We start from the raw sequence: 16369 nt of genomic DNA on the forward strand, positions 1-16369 counted from the left end.
GAAGCAGGTTTTAATTTGCCAGCACTTGTGTAAACTTTGGGACTTATCCCCATTAATAGTTAAATATTTTTTGAATTATCTCATCCTTTATGAGTGTTTTTTCTTCTCTATTCAAAGAATAACTTTACTAACAAAAATGTTAATAAGGGGCCAGCATTGTAGCATAGCGGGTTAAGCTGCTGCAGTGCCATCATCTCACTTGGGCATCTGTTCAAGTCCTGGCTGCTCCACTTCTGATCGAGTTCCCTGATAATGTGCTTGTGAAAAGCAACAGAACATGGCCCAGGTGCTTAGGCCCCTGCACCCACATCAGAGACTCAGATGGAGCTCCTGGCTCACTTTGGCATGGCCCAGCCCCAGCCATTGCAGTCATTTGGGGAGTGAACCAGTAGGTGGATGGTATCTCTCTCTTTCTCTGTCTCTCCTCCTCTAACTGTGCCTTTTAAGTAAATAAATCTTGAAAAAATGTTAATAAAATTGTCAGTTATGACGAGAATTCTTTGGTAATTATGAACAGAAATGATTTTAATGTTGGATTTTTGTAGGGATATATCATCCAGAAAAGAGAAATAAAACCAAGCCTGGAAATGGATAAACCAAGTGAAGACATACTCACGTAAGCATGTAGGCTTGGGTCAACTTGTTTTGGAAGTTTGTTCATGTTCTTGAATGTGATATAATGAATATGTTTTACAGGTATGAAGAATTTCATCCTTTCTTGTTTTCTCAACATTCACAATGTCCATATATAGAATTTGAATCATTTGACAAGGTGGGTTTTCCAATTCTGTTCTGACTAGTTTGTTAGCAGTGATGAGTTGTTAATAACTTCTTACTTTGAGAAATTGACAGTAAACTTGCATTAAACTTGCATTATAATTGCTGTGCATCTGAGCATTGGAGATCAAAGCAGTCATAGGTACACTTGTTGGAAACAGTTGTTCCCACTGTTTCAAGATGCAAAACCAAAGATTGGAACTTAATGTGATTCTTGATACTGGTTATTTATATAATACATTTTTTGGAAGTCTGTTCAAGTTCTTTGAGTGGGTGTTTTGAAATAAAATAGACTCAAATTCTGTGATTGTGGAAGTGGGGGCCATGGTTTTGGTTTTCAGCCAGTTGTTTCTGTTTCTTGTTTTTTTTTAAATAAGGCTGTGGATGAATTTTATTCCAAGATAGAAGGTCAGAAAATTGATTTAAAAGCTCTACAACAGGTATGGCATTATTACAAACACTTGTGTTAAACCGTCTGGGCTTCGAGTGATTTGATGGGTGGAAGCTGCTTTAGTGTAGGAGTGGGCAGCCTTACACAGGTAGTATGGGAAGTACTGTGGGAACTCTGATTTTTTGGTTTATGATAAGTGCTGAGGGAGTTCTCATCGTTTAAAAGTAAAGAATCCTCATGGTATTGAATCAGTTTATCAGATCCTCTCTAAAAAGGGAAATATGGTGAAAAGAGGAGGCCTGTATTTAAACCCTGCTATGATTTGCTTTATTAACCCAAAGCTTCTCAAACTTTTTTGTTGAAGGAATGCAGCTTTCAGGAGATTTCAAATAGGCCAGCAAAGGGGATAAGTTTTTTCTGTGCAAATAAATTTGTTTGCTTATCAGTAAACTCTATTTTAAAAAATGAACCTTAAAATTAGATCTTTAATATGGTTTCCATGTTGCATGACCACACAAGGAGGTATTTTTAAGCACATTTGACCATGTTTTCAGAGCAACTGCTGTAGAAGTTTCACAGATTAGTAGTAGTCATTGTTGATTTGAAGGGGATTTGATTCTCAAAAAATGCTAATAAATCTTTAAATGTGTGTGCAAAAATTTCACGTTATGTGATGTGTGTGCAAAGATTTCAAAATATGTGATTCTCTAACCCTCAGTTTAAAGAAATTAGTAACAGCTGGGGCCGGCACTGTGGCTCAGCAGGTTAACGCCCTGGTCTGAACCACTGGCATCCCATATGGGCACCGGTTCGAGACCCGGCTGCTCCACTTCCCATCCAGCTCTCTGCTATGGCCTGAGAAAACAGTAGCAGATGGCCCTGTGGATTCTTTTAATGGTCATCAACCTTTTTTTTTTTTTTTAAAGATTTATTTATTTATTTGAGAGTTACATAGAAGAGGAGAGAGAGAGGGAGGGAGAGGGAGAGGGAGAGAGGTCTTCCATTCACTGGTTCACTCCCCAGTTGGCTGCAACATTGGAGCTGCGCCGATCCAAAGCCAGGAGCCAGGAGCTTCCTCTGGGTCTCCCATGTGGGTGCAGGGGCCCAAAGACTTGGGCCATCTTCCACTGCTTTCCCAGGCCATAGCAGAGAGCTGTATCGGAAGTGGAGCAGCTGGAACATCAACCGGCGCCCATGTGGGATGCTGGCGCTTCAGGCCAGGGTGTTAACCCGCTGCACTATAGTGCTGGCCCCCAGTCATCATTCTTATAATTTAAAACTTTTTAATATTTTGTCTGGCATTCAGATACTGATTAAGTGGTGATTCTATTTCTTGTGTTAGGAAATTTGTTCTGAAACTTATAATCTTGAAATGTAAATTATAGATGATAGATGGTTAAGTAACTACTCTGAGTCTGTGTATGTTAGTGTAAGGAAACCAGTGTTCTGTGAAGTAATGGAAATAACGCTGGGTGACATAAAAGCAGTAATAAAATACAAAGCTGTTTTATAATTGGTGCTGATTAAAAATTCAGTCCCCCAAACTTTACTTTTAGGCCTTAAGAAAAAGTGTCTTAAATTCTTCTAGTTCAGTAATGCCAAGCACAGCAAAGACATACCTTACGTACAGCGTAATCTGAAATGAGAAATACCTTCCTATACAGGGAATGGGAGGGAGGTGGATAGGAGAGGTAATTTTGCATGAAACACTTTGGACTATGAGAACTTCAGCTAGCTTCATAACAACATAGAGTGCAGGCAAGGAGGGGGTCGAAGAAATGTGGCTGGTGCCGCAGCTCACTAGGCTAATCCTCTTCCTGTGGTGCCGGCACCCCGGGTTCTAGTCCTGGTCGGGGCGCCGGATCCTGTCCCGGTTGCTGCTCTTCCAGTCTAGCTCTCTGCTGTGGCCCGGGAAGGCAGTGGAGGATGGCCCAAGTGCTTGGGCCCCTGCACCCACATGGGAGACCAAGAGGAAGCTCCTGGCTCCTGGCTTTGCAAAGGCCGTAGCAGCCATTTGGCTGGGTGAACCAACGGAAGGAAGACCTTTCTCTCTGTCTCTCTCTCTCTCATTGTCTACAAGTCTGTCTCTGTCTCTCTCTCTCACTGTCTAACTGTGCCTGGCAAAAAAAAAAAAAAAAAAAAAAAAAAAAAAGGAAGAAATCTAACTTTCTAAAAATGTTTTTCGTCAAAAAGGAAAAACAAGCATTGAAGAAATTAGATAATGTCCGAAAAGATCATGAAAACAGATTAGAAGCTCTTCAACAGGCTCAGGTATTACATTTAAATTTTTCAGATGCTTTTTCAAAAATGATAGCTGGTATTATAGTAAACATGGTTCATTTGTTTCTTAAGGAAATAGACAAACTGAAAGGAGAGCTCATAGAAATGAACCTGCAAATAGTTGACAGAGCTATTCAGGTGGTTCGAAGTGCTTTAGCCAACCAGATAGACTGGACAGAGATTGGGTTAATTGTGAAAGAAGCGCAAGCTCAAGGAGACCCTGTTGCAAGTGCAATCAAAGAATTAAAACTACACACAAATCATGTTACAATGCTGCTAAGGTACGTTCAAATTCTTTTCTTTATATTTGGAAATATAAGCTCAAAAATAGAGAAAAATTAGATGCAAACTTTACTGTAAACCATTTGTAATTTCATTGAGAAAATAACTGAAAATTAAAGTGATGTCATTGACATTAGTGAAATACTATTGAATATTTTTAATAGAAATCCATACTTATTATCAGAGGAGGAAGATGACGATGTTGATGGTGATGTCACTGTTGAGAAAAATGAAAATGAACCACTAAAAGGAAAAAAGAAAAAGCAGAAGAATAAGCAACTGCAGAAGCCTCAGAAAAACAAGCCATTACTCGTTGATGTGGATCTCAGCTTGTCAGCGTATGCCAATGCCAAGAAGTAAGTCAGTGTACACATTTCAGGCAAATGATATCTGTTGTAAAGCTATTTACTATAAGGATATTGTGAAAAATGGTTATTTTACCTGGGTGAGAGTACATCAAAACATTTGTGGGAAAATGAAATTAAAGGATCAGTTTATTTTGGTGCAAAAAATCTTTAACTACAAATAGTTTTTTTTTTATAATAAGCATTTTTCATGAACTTTTTGAAGACCCCTTCAAATATACTTCTTTTGAATGAAAATACTTTTTAGATTTAAGTTTTTCCCAAAAAAAGTTGTTTTATTTGGAAGACAGGGAGCAAGCTGGGGTTGAGGGGGAGGGGAGACAGAGATCTTCCATCTGCTGGTTCACTCCCCAAATGGCTGCAACAATCGGAGTTGGGGCAAGCTGAAGCCAGGAACCAGAAGTTTCATCTGGATCTCTCATGTGGATGCAGAGGCCCAAGCATTTGGGCCATCTGCTGCTGCTTTCCCCAGGCACAGTAGCAAGGAGCTGAATCAGAAGTAGAGCAGCTGGGACTCAAACTGGCACCCAAATGGGAAGCCGATGCTTAATTCACTGTGCCCCTTAAATTTACTTTTGTATATTATGTAACATATATGATGTGAAGGTCTGTAAAATCAGAAATAAATGGAAAAAGCAATGAGTAAATATTTTACTTGAAATTTAATACAATTTTTTTAGGTATTATGATCACAAAAGATACGCTGCTAAGAAAACACAAAAGACTGTTGAAGCTGCTGAGAAGGTACTGATGTTTATTAGAATAAGTATTGACTGCTTCAATATAATGGGCTATTATTTCAGTTTAGATGAGGTTTTTCAAATTTATTGTATTTGTTTTCTTGCACAAACCTGTTCTTCCCCCAGTCTTTCCCATCTCAGTGTGTAGCATCTTCCATTTTTGTCTGCTCAAGTTGAAAATGTTTCAAACCTGCAAACTCTCATAAACTAGATCCAGTCTAATCCTTTAAGGTAAAGCAGAATCTGGCTACTTCTGAGCATTCCACTGGTTGGGCCTCTGTCATCTGTGTTCACATGGACTGTAACAGTAGCCATTTAAAAAAAAAGTTACTTATTTGAAAGGGTCACAGAGAAGGAGAGGAAGAGGCAGAGAGAGAGAGACGGTCCATTAAACTAGTTCACTCCCAAATGGTTGCAATGGACGGGGCTGGGCCAGGCCGAAGCCAGGAGCCAGGAACTTCATCTGGGTCTCCCATGTGGGTTCAGGGGCTATCTCTGGGTGTATTAGCAGGGAGCTGGATTGGAACTGGAGCAGCTGGGATTCAAACCTGCCTGCTCTGCGATATGGGATGCCAGTGCTGCAGGCTGGGGATTTAACTCGCTGTGCCACAGTGCTGGCTCCTCCACCACAGTCTGATTGTCCCTGAAACAGTGGTTTGTGCTGGGCTCTCGGGGCTTTTGCACCTTGCTCTTTTTTCTACATGGAATACTTTTGCTTCAGATTTTTCATATCTTCCCTCAGAATTCCCTCCTTTCATTCATGTATTTACTTAAAAAGACCATTAGAGAAGCCTTTCTTGACCACTCTCAATTAAAAATAGTATGCATCTTTCTGTTTTTCTTCGAAAATCCCTGGTTGAATTCACTGTTGTATCCACAGCATCTAGTGTAGAACCTGGTACATGGTAGGTAATCAGTATTTGGCTAATGCACAATGCATTTCTTAATTTATGGATCTTGAGCAAATATTTGCATACATGAAATCTTTCACTTAAATTTTTCATTATACATATTTATATGTGTAGATGCTGCTATTTTGTGATACTCTAAAAACTGCTTCTTGTCCCATCATTTATTTTGGTGATATTTAAATAAATTTGCAACTAATTATATTTTAAAATCTTTTCTCATGAATAGGCATTCAAATCAGCTGAAAAGAAAACAAAGCAAACCTTAAAAGAAGTTCAAACAGTTACCTCAATTCAAAAAGCAAGAAAAGTATATTGGTAAGTCTCCTATTTTTTTTAAGATTTATTTTATTTAATTGAAAGAGTTACAGAGAGAGGTAGAGCTAGAGAGAGTGGTCTACTGTCCACTGGTTCACTCCCAAATCACTGCAACAGCCAGAGCTGAGCTGATGCGAAGCCAGGAACCAGGAACTTCTTTCGGGTCTCCCATGCCAGTGTAGGGGCCCAAGGACTTGTGCCATCTTAAACTGCTTTCCTAGACCATAGCAGAGAGCTGGATCAGAAGTGGAGCAGCCGGGAATGAACCAGCGCCCATATGGGATGCTGGCGCTGCAGGCCAGGGCTTTAACCCAGTCCCGTCCTACCAAAAGTTTTTGTTTTCATAAAAATTATGCATTCATATTTTTAAAGAAAAGCAGTTCTGCAAAACTTGTTATAAAATTCAGTAGCCCTGAAATTCTCCACTTTTTTTTTTTAAAAATATTTGTTTATTTGAAAGGCAGAGAGGTAGAGTCAGAGAGATCTTCTGTCCACCCGTTCACTCCTCCAGATGGCCACAATGGCCAGGACTGTCTGAGCTTGAAGCCAAGAGGCAAAACCTTCTTCCGAGCTTCCCTTGTGGGTTTTAGTGACCCAAGCAGTTGGGTCTTCTGCTGCTGCTTTCCTTGACACATTGGCAAGGAGCTGGACTGAAAGTAAAGCAGCTGAGAGCTTAATCCACCATGCCACAGTGCCAGCCTGTAAATTCCTCACCCTTATTTCCATTGCCTGTCTCCTAAGGAAATTCCTTTTAGCTCTTTTGGATGACTCTTTTGTGTTTACCTCTATTCCTCTTAGTAATATGCTTATATTGCTGCCTCTTAATTAATTTATTTTTTAAATTAACTTTTTATTTGAAAAGCAGAGTTATAGAGAGGCAGAGAGAAAGAGAGAAGTCTTCCATCTGCTAGTTCACGCCTCACTCCCATTCAAGCTGCGTCAGTCCGAAGTCAGGAGCCAGAGCTTCTGGGTCCCCCATGTGGGTGCAGGGGCCCAAGGACTTGGGCCATCTTCTACTGCTTTCCCAGGCCATAGCGGAGAGCTGGATCAGAAGAGGAGCAGCTGGGACTAGAACCGGCGCCCATATGGGATGCCAGCACTTCAGGCGGTGGCCTCACCCACTAAGCCTCAGCGCTGGCCCCTCTTAATTTCTTTCTTTCTTTCTTTCTTTCTTTCTTTCTTTCTTTCTTTCTTTCTTTCTTTCTTTCTTTCTTTCTCTCTCTCTCTCTCTCTCTCTCTCTCTCTCTCTCTCTCTTCTTTCTTTCTTTCTTTTTAAGATTTATTTAATTATCTGAGATGCAGAGTTATAGACATAGAGAGGGAGAGACAGAAAGAGATGTCTTCCATCCATTGGTTCCTCAGATGTCTGCAGCGGCCCAAATTGGGTCGATCTGAAACCAGGAGATGGGTCTCCTACATAGGTGCAGAAGCAATTGGGCCATATTCTACTGTTTTCCAGGCCATAAGCAGAGCTGGATCTGAAGAGGAGCAGCCAGGACTCGAACCAGTGGCCATATGGGATGCTGGTTCAAGTCATTTATTTATTTGAAAAGCTGTTACAGAGAGGTGGAGAGATCTTCCATTTGCTGGTTCACTCCCCAAATGGCCATGACAGCTAGGGCTGGACCAGGCTGAAGCCAGGAGTTTTATTGGGGTCTCCCATGTGAGTAGCAGGGACTCAAGTAATTGGGCTGCTTTTCCCATGGTGTTAGCAGGGAGTCAGATCAAAAGTGGAGACAGCTAGGACACAAACCGGCGCACCCATATGGGTTGCCGGCATCACAAGCGGTGGCTGGACCCACTATGCTACAATGCCAGCACCAAGTCCTATTTTTTAAAAAGATGTATTTAATGTATTATTTAAAAGGCTGAGTTATAGAGAGAGAAGGAGAGAGAGCTTTCATGCCCCAAATGGCTGCAAAAGCCAGAGCTGGGCCATGCTGAAACTAGGAGCCTAGAACTCCATCCGTGTCTTCCCCCGTGGATTCAGGATCCCAAGCAGTTGGGCCATCTGCTGCTGCTTTCCCAGGTGCGTTAGCAGGGAACTGGATTGGGAGCAGAGTGGCCAGGCCTTAAACTGATATGGGATACTGGCATTGCAGGCAGCAGTTTAACCCTTAACTCCTTGTAGCACGGCACCCACCCCTTGTGCCATTTATTGTGTATTCTTTTGTCTTCCTCATTACCCTCTTTAAATTGTTTTTTGTTTATTTGTTTCCTCAAAAGGCAGAGACAGAGACACATCTCCCATCCACTGGGTCCCTCTCCAAATGTTCACAACAGCCAGGAATCTGAGTGACAGAGACTGAGAGTCAGGGTAATCTTCTATTTGCTAGTTCATTCTCATTGTTCCACAATGCTGGCACCAACCATAATCTTCTTCTTCTTCTTCTTCTTCTTCTTTTTTTTTTTTTTACAAAGTAGACAGAAACAGAGAGAAAGGTCTTCCTTTACTGTTGGTTCACCTGCCCAATGGCCGGCGCACCGCACTGGTCAGGAGCCAGGTTTAGGGCCCAAGCACTTGGGCCATCCTCCACTGCACTCCCAGGCCACAGCAAAGAGCTGGACTGGAAGAGGAGCAACCAGGACAGAATCCGGCGCCCCGACTGGGACTAGAACCCCGGGTGCTGGCGCTGCAGGCGGAGGATTAGCCTATTGAGCTGCGGCGCCGGCCCAACCGTTATCTTTTAATTTATAGATTAAATCATATACAGGGGGCTGGCATTGTGGTACAGTGGGTTAAGCCGCTGCCTACCATGCTGGCATCCCATTTGAGTACCGGTTCAAGTACCAGCTGCTTCACTTCTGATCCAGCTCCCTGATAATGCGCCTGGGAAAGCAACAGAAGGAAGGTAGTCCAAGTACTTGAGCCCCTGCCACCTGTGTGGGAGATTTGAATGGAGTTCCAGGCTCCTGGCGTTGGCTTGGTCCAACCCTGTCCATAGGGGCCATTTGGGGAGTGAACCAACAAAGGGAAGATCCCTCTCTCCTCTCTGTAACAACTTTTCAAATGAATAAATCTTTGAAAAAACCATATACAGGATTATTTCTATACTCATATGATGTAGGAGGTGTTTGTGTTCACCTATATTGCAGTTTTCAAAATTTCTAAAACCCAAGTTATGTTTCCTTGTAATTTTACCCTTCTGAAGACAATTTTTGGTCTTTTATATTTTAAAAAATGTAAAGTATATCATAGGTAAATATTGATTATGTTGGTTAATTGAGAATTGAGTAGTCAAAAAACTTTGCTTTCTTATCAGTGGTCCAAAGCCTTTCCAGTGCCCCACTGAAAGAAAGCTAAAACTAACATGACATTTTATACCTAGCACTTTATATAATTCATTGTTATATTATCTTTGAGTCTAAGAAGGCTGTCTATGGAGTAAGGGGATAACTTTTTAAAGATGTAGAATTTAATTTATTCTAAAAATGACTTAAGAAAATCACATTAAGTATGTTACAGGTTTGTTTGTTTGTTTTTTTTTTTTTTTTTTGACAGGCAGAGCGGACAATGAGAGAGAGACAGAGAGAAAGGTCTTCATTTTGCCATTGGTTCACCCTCCAATGGCCGCCACGGTAGGCGCGCTGCGGCCGGCGCACCGCGCTGATCCGATGGCAGGAGCCAGGTGCTTCTCCTGGTCTCCAATGCGGGTGCAGGACCCAAGCACTTGGGCCATCCTCCACTGCACTCCCTGGCCACAGAAGAGAGCTGGCCTGGAAGAGAGGCAACCGGGACAGGATCAGTGCCCCGACCGGGACTAGAACCCGGTGTGCCGGCGCCGCAAGGCGGAGGATTAGCCTAGTGAGCCGCGGCGCCGGCCTTGGTTTTTATTAAAATTCAACTTGATACCTTCTGGAAGAATTAAGCTATTTTAGTCAAGTTATCTGTACCTACACAATCAGAGCTGATGTTTGGCTCAGCTATTAGAAGTTTGGCCACTTGAGATGCCTGTATGCCATGTTGGAATGCCTGTGTTCTAGTCCTGGGTCCACTTCCTATCTGACTCTCTGGTAGTGCAGACCTTGGGAGACAGCAATTGACAGTTCAAGTACCAGTGTCTCTGCCACCCATGTGGGAGCCCACGTTGAGTTCCTGGCTTCTGGGTTAGCCTGGTTCATTCCCAGCTATTGTGGGTATTGTAGAGTGAACCAGTGGATTAAGATTGATTGATTGATCTTGTGTGTGTGTGTGTGTGTGCGCGCACGCGCGCAAAACCTACAGAGGCACAATGGCTCCCTGTTTGTAAAAGGGGTGTGAATTCAGATAGCTGTAATGAAAAAGAAATGTTAACTTTGCTTTCTTTCAATTTGGTAGGTTTGAAAAGTTTCTGTGGTTCATTAGCTCAGAGAACTATCTAATTATAGGTGGACGAGATCAGCAGCAGAATGAAATAATTGTGAAAAGATACTTGGCAACAGGTAGGTAGAATTAAAATTCTAAAGAATTTCCGTTTAAATGATTGGATCAGTACACGAGCACTGGGAATTTATTTTCATCTTACCCTCTTCTGTTTGATTTAATGAACAGAAGGATTTAACATTTTATGATTTGTTGAATGTGCTTTGACATATAATTCTCATTTTAAGTGAATGTTCTTCAAGTTACGCTGCTGAGCTAATTCTCAGTCTTCTGTTACATTAATAAAATAGCTTTCAGTCTTCCAAAAGCATAGTAGGTCATATTGTTAAAAGCTTAACTTGTCATTGCTGAAGTTTGCAACCATTTTTCACATTTAGAAATAGGACTTCTGAAAGTGTCTTTTCTTATTGATCTTTAAGGAGACATTTATGTACATGCTGATCTTCATGGAGCTACCAGTTGTGTAATTAAGAATCCAACAGGTAATATATTTCTCTTATTCAGAATTTTAGTTCCTTTCCTTAAAATACATTTAGTGTAATGATAAGGCTAAAATCAGTAGAGATAAAGGAGAATGTAATGATAAAAGGATGACTCCATTAACAGGCTGTAACCATGAGAAGCATATATGTACCCAACAACCCTTGATGTGAAGCAAAACCTGACAGAATTGAAAGGGGAAATAAAAACCTTTATAATAATATTTGGAGACTTTCAGTCCTGAATGTAATAAGTAGACATAATATCTATAAGGAAACAGAAGACCTAGACAACTTTACACTAACTAGATCTAACAGAAATTTGTAAGCACTGTACCTATCAGCAGCAGAATATTCTCAAGTGCTTATGGGAAATTCTCTGGGATAGATCATATGATAGTCTATAAAACAAGTCTCAATACATTTAAAACAAATGAAATCACATGAAGATTTTTGACCATAATGGAGTGAAATTAGAAACCAGTAGAAGAAAATTTGGAGAATTCTCAAACGTGATATCTTGGTTGCTTCCAGGTTTTGGCAGTTACGAATAAAATTGCTGTAAATGTCTGTATGTAGCTTTTCTTTCTTTCTTTCTTTCTTTCTCTTTTTTTTTTTTTTAAGATTTATTATTTATTTGAAAGAGTGACACACAGAGAGAAGGAGAGGCAGAGAGAGAGAAAGAGGTCTTCCATCCACTGGTTCACTTCCCAATTGGCCGCGGCGGCCAAAGACGTGCCAGTCCGAAGCCAGGAGCTGTGATCTTCTTCCAGGTCTCCCACGCAGGTGCAGGGGCCCAAGGATTTGGGCCAACCTCAGCTGCTTCCCCAGGCCATGGCAGAGATCTGGATCAGAAGTGGAGCAGCTAGCTCTTGAACTGGCGCCCATATGGGATGCTGGCACAGCAGGTGGTGGGCCCAGTCCACCATGCCACAGTGCCAGCCCCGTGTAGGTTTTCATATGGACAGAATTTTCCAGTTAATGTGAGTTAGTATCAGAGATTGATTGTTGATTTCTATGTTTAGAGCAGTTTTGTAAGAATCTTTAGACTCTTCCATTTGTATTCCTATTTGCATTCCAACAGTAATGAAAGAAAATTCCTGTTGCTTCACAACCTTGCCACCAGTTGGTGTCACTGATCTTGATTTTGGCCTTTTTAATAAATGTGTAGTGGCATTCTCATTTTAATTTGCGTTTAAATGATGACCTGTTTGTCTTCTGTGTGTCTTCCTTAGTAAGGTGTCTGTCGTAACATTCGTTGTTTGTGTTCCCGCTGTCACATTCTAGTAGTTCTTTGTATATTTTGGATAACAGGCCTTTATCTGCTTTGTCTTCAGCATATATGTTCACTCAGGCTGGGGCTTATCTTTTCATAGAATAATCTTCTTAACAGTGATATTAGGGCAGCGGTATATCTGCATGCCAAAGAATGAAGCTAGGCCCTCTTCTTTACATCGTTTACACCACCCGCTGTGCTGATTTAAAATGCTTTAAAGACCTAGGTTTTTCAAAAAGTTTTGTTAATTTATTTGAAAGGCAGAGTGACAAGGGGGGCGAGAGAGATATCATCTGTCTGCTGACTCATAACCCAAATGCCTGTGATAGTCAGAGCTGGACCATGATGAAGCCAGGAGCCTGGAGCTGCTTCTGGGTCTCCCACAGGTGTGGGAGGGACCCAAGCCCTTGGACCTTTTTCCATTGCTTTCCAAGGTGCATTAACAGGATGCTACAGTGGAAGTGGAGAAGCTAGGACTCAAGTTGGCACTCTAGTGCAGTCTTCAGGCATCCCGAGCATCAGCTTAGCCCCCTGCACCAGAGTGCATGCCTCAAGATCTAGACTTTAGAGCCGAAAGTATAAAACTGTTGGAAGAAAACAAGGTAGAAATCTTCCTAAGCTTGGATTATTCAGTTATTTGTTATATATGATATTAAAGTCATAAGGAACCAAACAAAATAGGTAAGAAGGACTTAAAAATGAAAAACCTTTATTAAAAAGTGCTATCAAGAAAGTGAAAAGGCAACCCATAGAATAGGAGAAAATGGTTACAAATCTTACATCTGATATGGGATCAGTATCCAAAGAACATGTAAGACTCACGGCTGGCGCTGTGGCATAGTGGATAAAGCTGCCACCTGCAGTGCTGGCATCCCATATGGGTGCCGGTTCGAGTCCTGGCTGCGCCACTTCTGATCCAGTTCTCTGCTATGGGCTGGGGAAACAGTACAAGATGGCTCGAGTTGGGGCCGGCGCCGTGGCTCACTTGGTTAATCCTCTGCCTACAGCGCCGGCATCCCATATGGGCACCAGGTTCTATCCAGTTGCTCCTTTTCCAGTCCAGCTCTCTGCTGTTGCCTGGAAAGGCAGTGGAGGATGGCCCAAGTACTTGGGCACCTGCACCCACCTGGGAGACCAGGCGGAAGCACCTGGCTCCTGGCTTTGGATCAGCGTGGCTCTGGCATGGCGGCCATTTGCGGGGTGAACCAATGGAAGGAAGACCTTTCTGTCTCTCTGTCTCACTGTCTAACTCTATCCATCAAATTAAAAAAAAAAAAAAAAAAAGTCCAGGTCCTTGGGTCCCTGCACCCATGTGGGAGATCCAGAAGAAGCTCCTAGCTCCTGGCTTCGGATTGGCTCAGCTCCGGCTGTCATGGCCATCTGGGGAGTGAACCAGCAGGTGGAAGACCTCTATCTCTCTGCCTCTGCCTCTCTGTAACTCTGACTTTCAAGTAAACAAATAAAATATTTTAATTAAAAAAAAAAAAACACTTAAGACTCGAAAGAGAAATAACACCATTTAAAAATGAACAAAGGCTATGCTGTGGTGTAGCAGGTAAAAGCCGCCGCCTGCAGTGCCAGCATCCCATATGGGCGCTAGTTTGAGTCCCAGCTGCTCCTCTTCCTGTCCACCTCTCTGCTGTGGCCTGGGAAAGCAGTAGAAAATGGCCCAAGTCCTTGGGTCCCTGCACCCTTTGGGAGACCTGGAGGAGGCTTCTGGCTCCTGGCTTCGGATCAGCCTAGCCAGTTGGGGAGTGAACCATCGGATGGAAGACCTCTCTCTCTGCCTCTCCTTCTCTCTGTGTTACTTTGACTTTCAAATAAATGAAATAAATCTTTAAAAAAATAAAAACAAAACAAAAAAATGAAAAAAGGATTCAAGTGGACATTTTTTTTTTAAAGATTATTTTATTTATTTGAAAGAGTTAAAGAGAGAGAAGGACAGAAAGATAGGTCTTCCCTCCTCTGGTTCACTCCCCAAATGGCTTCAGTGGCTGGGGTTGAGCCACGCTGGAGCCAGGAGCCAGGAGCCAGGAGCTTCATCTGGGTTTCCCACATGGGTGAAGGCTCGAGCACTTGGACCATCATTTGATGCTTTCCCAGGTGCATTAACAGGGAGTTGGATCAAAAGTGGAACAGCACCCCCCATATGGGATGTGGCACTGGCTTTACTTATTATGCCCCATCAAGTGGACATTTCTCCAAAGTTAGATGAATGGCCAGTAAACAAATGAAAAGATGCTCAGTATTGTCAGTTACTAGGGAAATGTAAATCAAAACCACATTGAAATTCTAGGTTACACTCAATAGAATGGTTATAATGCAAAATGGATTGGCCAGAACCGCAGCTCAATAGACTAACCCTCTGCCTGCTGCGCTGACACACCAGGTTCTAGTCCCGGTCGCTCCACTTCCTGTCCAGCTCTCTGCTGTGGCCCAGGAGTGCAGTGGAGGATGGCCCAAGTGCTTGGGCCCTGCACCCGCATGGGAGACCAGGAGAAGCACCTGGCTCCTGGCTTCGGATCAGCGCGGTGCGCTGCCCGCAGCACGCCGGCCACAGTGGCCATTGGGGGGTGAACCAACGGAAAAGGAAGACCTTTCTCTCTGTCTCTCTCTCTCTCACTGTCCACTCTGCCTGTCGAAAAAAAAAAAGGATAATAATAAGTGTTACTAAGCATGTGGAGAAATTAGAACCCTCATATGAACTGAAAATGATAGAGTTGCTATGAAGAACGGTTTGGCAGTTTGGCAGCAAATTATACATAGTTGTGGATTTCCCACCCCCCCCTTCAACTTACAGGAATATACCCAATTTCTATACAAAGCATGTGTGCAAACATTCATGCAGGCATTATTTATAATAGCCCAGAAAGGGGAGAAAAAAAACCTATATATCCATCAGTTGATGGGTAGATAAGCAACATTGTATATATGCAGTAAAATGTATTCAGACTTTAAAAAAATTACGTAGTTATATATGTTCTACATGGTTGAATCTTGAAAATATTAGACTAAGTGAAAGAAGGCAAATAAGGAAGGCTACATATTATTCTGTTTATACTAAATATCCAAACCAGGCAAATCCTTAGAGACAGGAAATAGGTTACTGATTCCTGTGGGAAAGTGATGAATGACTGCTAATACATACAGGGTTTCAGTTTGGGGATACTGAAAAATGTTCTGGCATTATGTAGTGGTAATGGTTACATAGCTTTATGAATAGACTAAAAATCATTATATACTTTAAAAGGGTGAATTTTATGGTATATGAATTATCTCATTTTTAAAAATACTTCAAATCTCTTTGTAAGGCACTTATTAACATGGTCATCATTTTGATGTTTCCAGCAGTCTATATTCTGGAAGCTGTCAAACTTCAAATAGATTTTCTGAATTGTGCTTTCTTAAATGAAGTTAGAATTATTGACTTCTAAGTGTGAGGATATTTCTTCTCTGACTTATTTTATTTATATAGGTCATCTGAAAGTCTGTCATGTAAATGTATTTTTAATAAAAATAGTAATATTTTATACTATTGAAGTAAAAATGGGCCAGCGCCATGGCTCAATAGGCTAATCCTCCGCCTGCGGCACCGGTGCACCAGATTCTGTCCCGGTTGCTCCTCTTCCAGTCCAGCTCTCTGCTGTGGCCCGGGAGTGCAGTGGAGGATGGCCCAAGTGCTTGGGCCCTGCACCCGCATAGGAGACTGGGAGGAAGCACCTGGCTCCTGGCTTCAGCGGCCATTGGGGAGTGAACCAGTGGAAAAAGGAAGACCTTTCTCTCTGTCTCTCTCTCTCATTGTCTACTCTTTGCCTGTCAAAAATAAAAAATAAATGGTGGTGTTAGTATTTAAAATATAAAATGATTGAACCTGTTATCTGCATATGATTTTCATATCTTGTTCTATAGAAAGTCTGTTCTTTGGAGTTAAGACATTGTAGCGTTGTAATTACAGGAGAACCCATTCCACCAAGGACCTTGACTGAAGCTGGGACAATGGCGCTTTGCTACAGTGCTGCCTGGGATGCACGAGTTATCACTAGTGCTTGGTGGGTGTACCATCATCAGGTAATAAGGGCTGTGGTCCTTTTTCTTAATCTATTAAGAGCTACTACTGTGTGCCACATTTTGAGGGTGTGGACAGACAGGTAGCAGGCTTGAGAGAGTTTACATGTTGGAGGTAATGAAAA

General features: G+C 42.0%; 1 protein-coding gene across 1 annotated transcript in view; it reads left to right on the forward strand.

The window, feature by feature from the left end:
* The window catches only part of NEMF (nuclear export mediator factor), a 51668-nt gene that overhangs the window by 17544 nt on the left and 17755 nt on the right, over nt 1–16369 (forward strand). Inside the window, exons 9-19 of the mRNA XM_062205170.1 lie at nt 546–616; nt 697–772; nt 1155–1217; nt 3362–3439; nt 3521–3729; nt 3895–4086; nt 4776–4839; nt 5973–6061; nt 10380–10483; nt 10844–10906; nt 16135–16247. Coding sequence (XP_062061154.1) covers nt 546–616; nt 697–772; nt 1155–1217; nt 3362–3439; nt 3521–3729; nt 3895–4086; nt 4776–4839; nt 5973–6061; nt 10380–10483; nt 10844–10906; nt 16135–16247 — 1122 coding nt within the window. The remainder of the gene's footprint in view (nt 1–545; nt 617–696; nt 773–1154; nt 1218–3361; nt 3440–3520; nt 3730–3894; nt 4087–4775; nt 4840–5972; nt 6062–10379; nt 10484–10843; nt 10907–16134; nt 16248–16369) is intronic.

This window comes from Lepus europaeus, chromosome 11 (assembly GCF_033115175.1).
Source record: "Lepus europaeus isolate LE1 chromosome 11, mLepTim1.pri, whole genome shotgun sequence".
NCBI classification, from domain to species: Eukaryota; Metazoa; Chordata; class Mammalia; order Lagomorpha; family Leporidae; genus Lepus; species Lepus europaeus.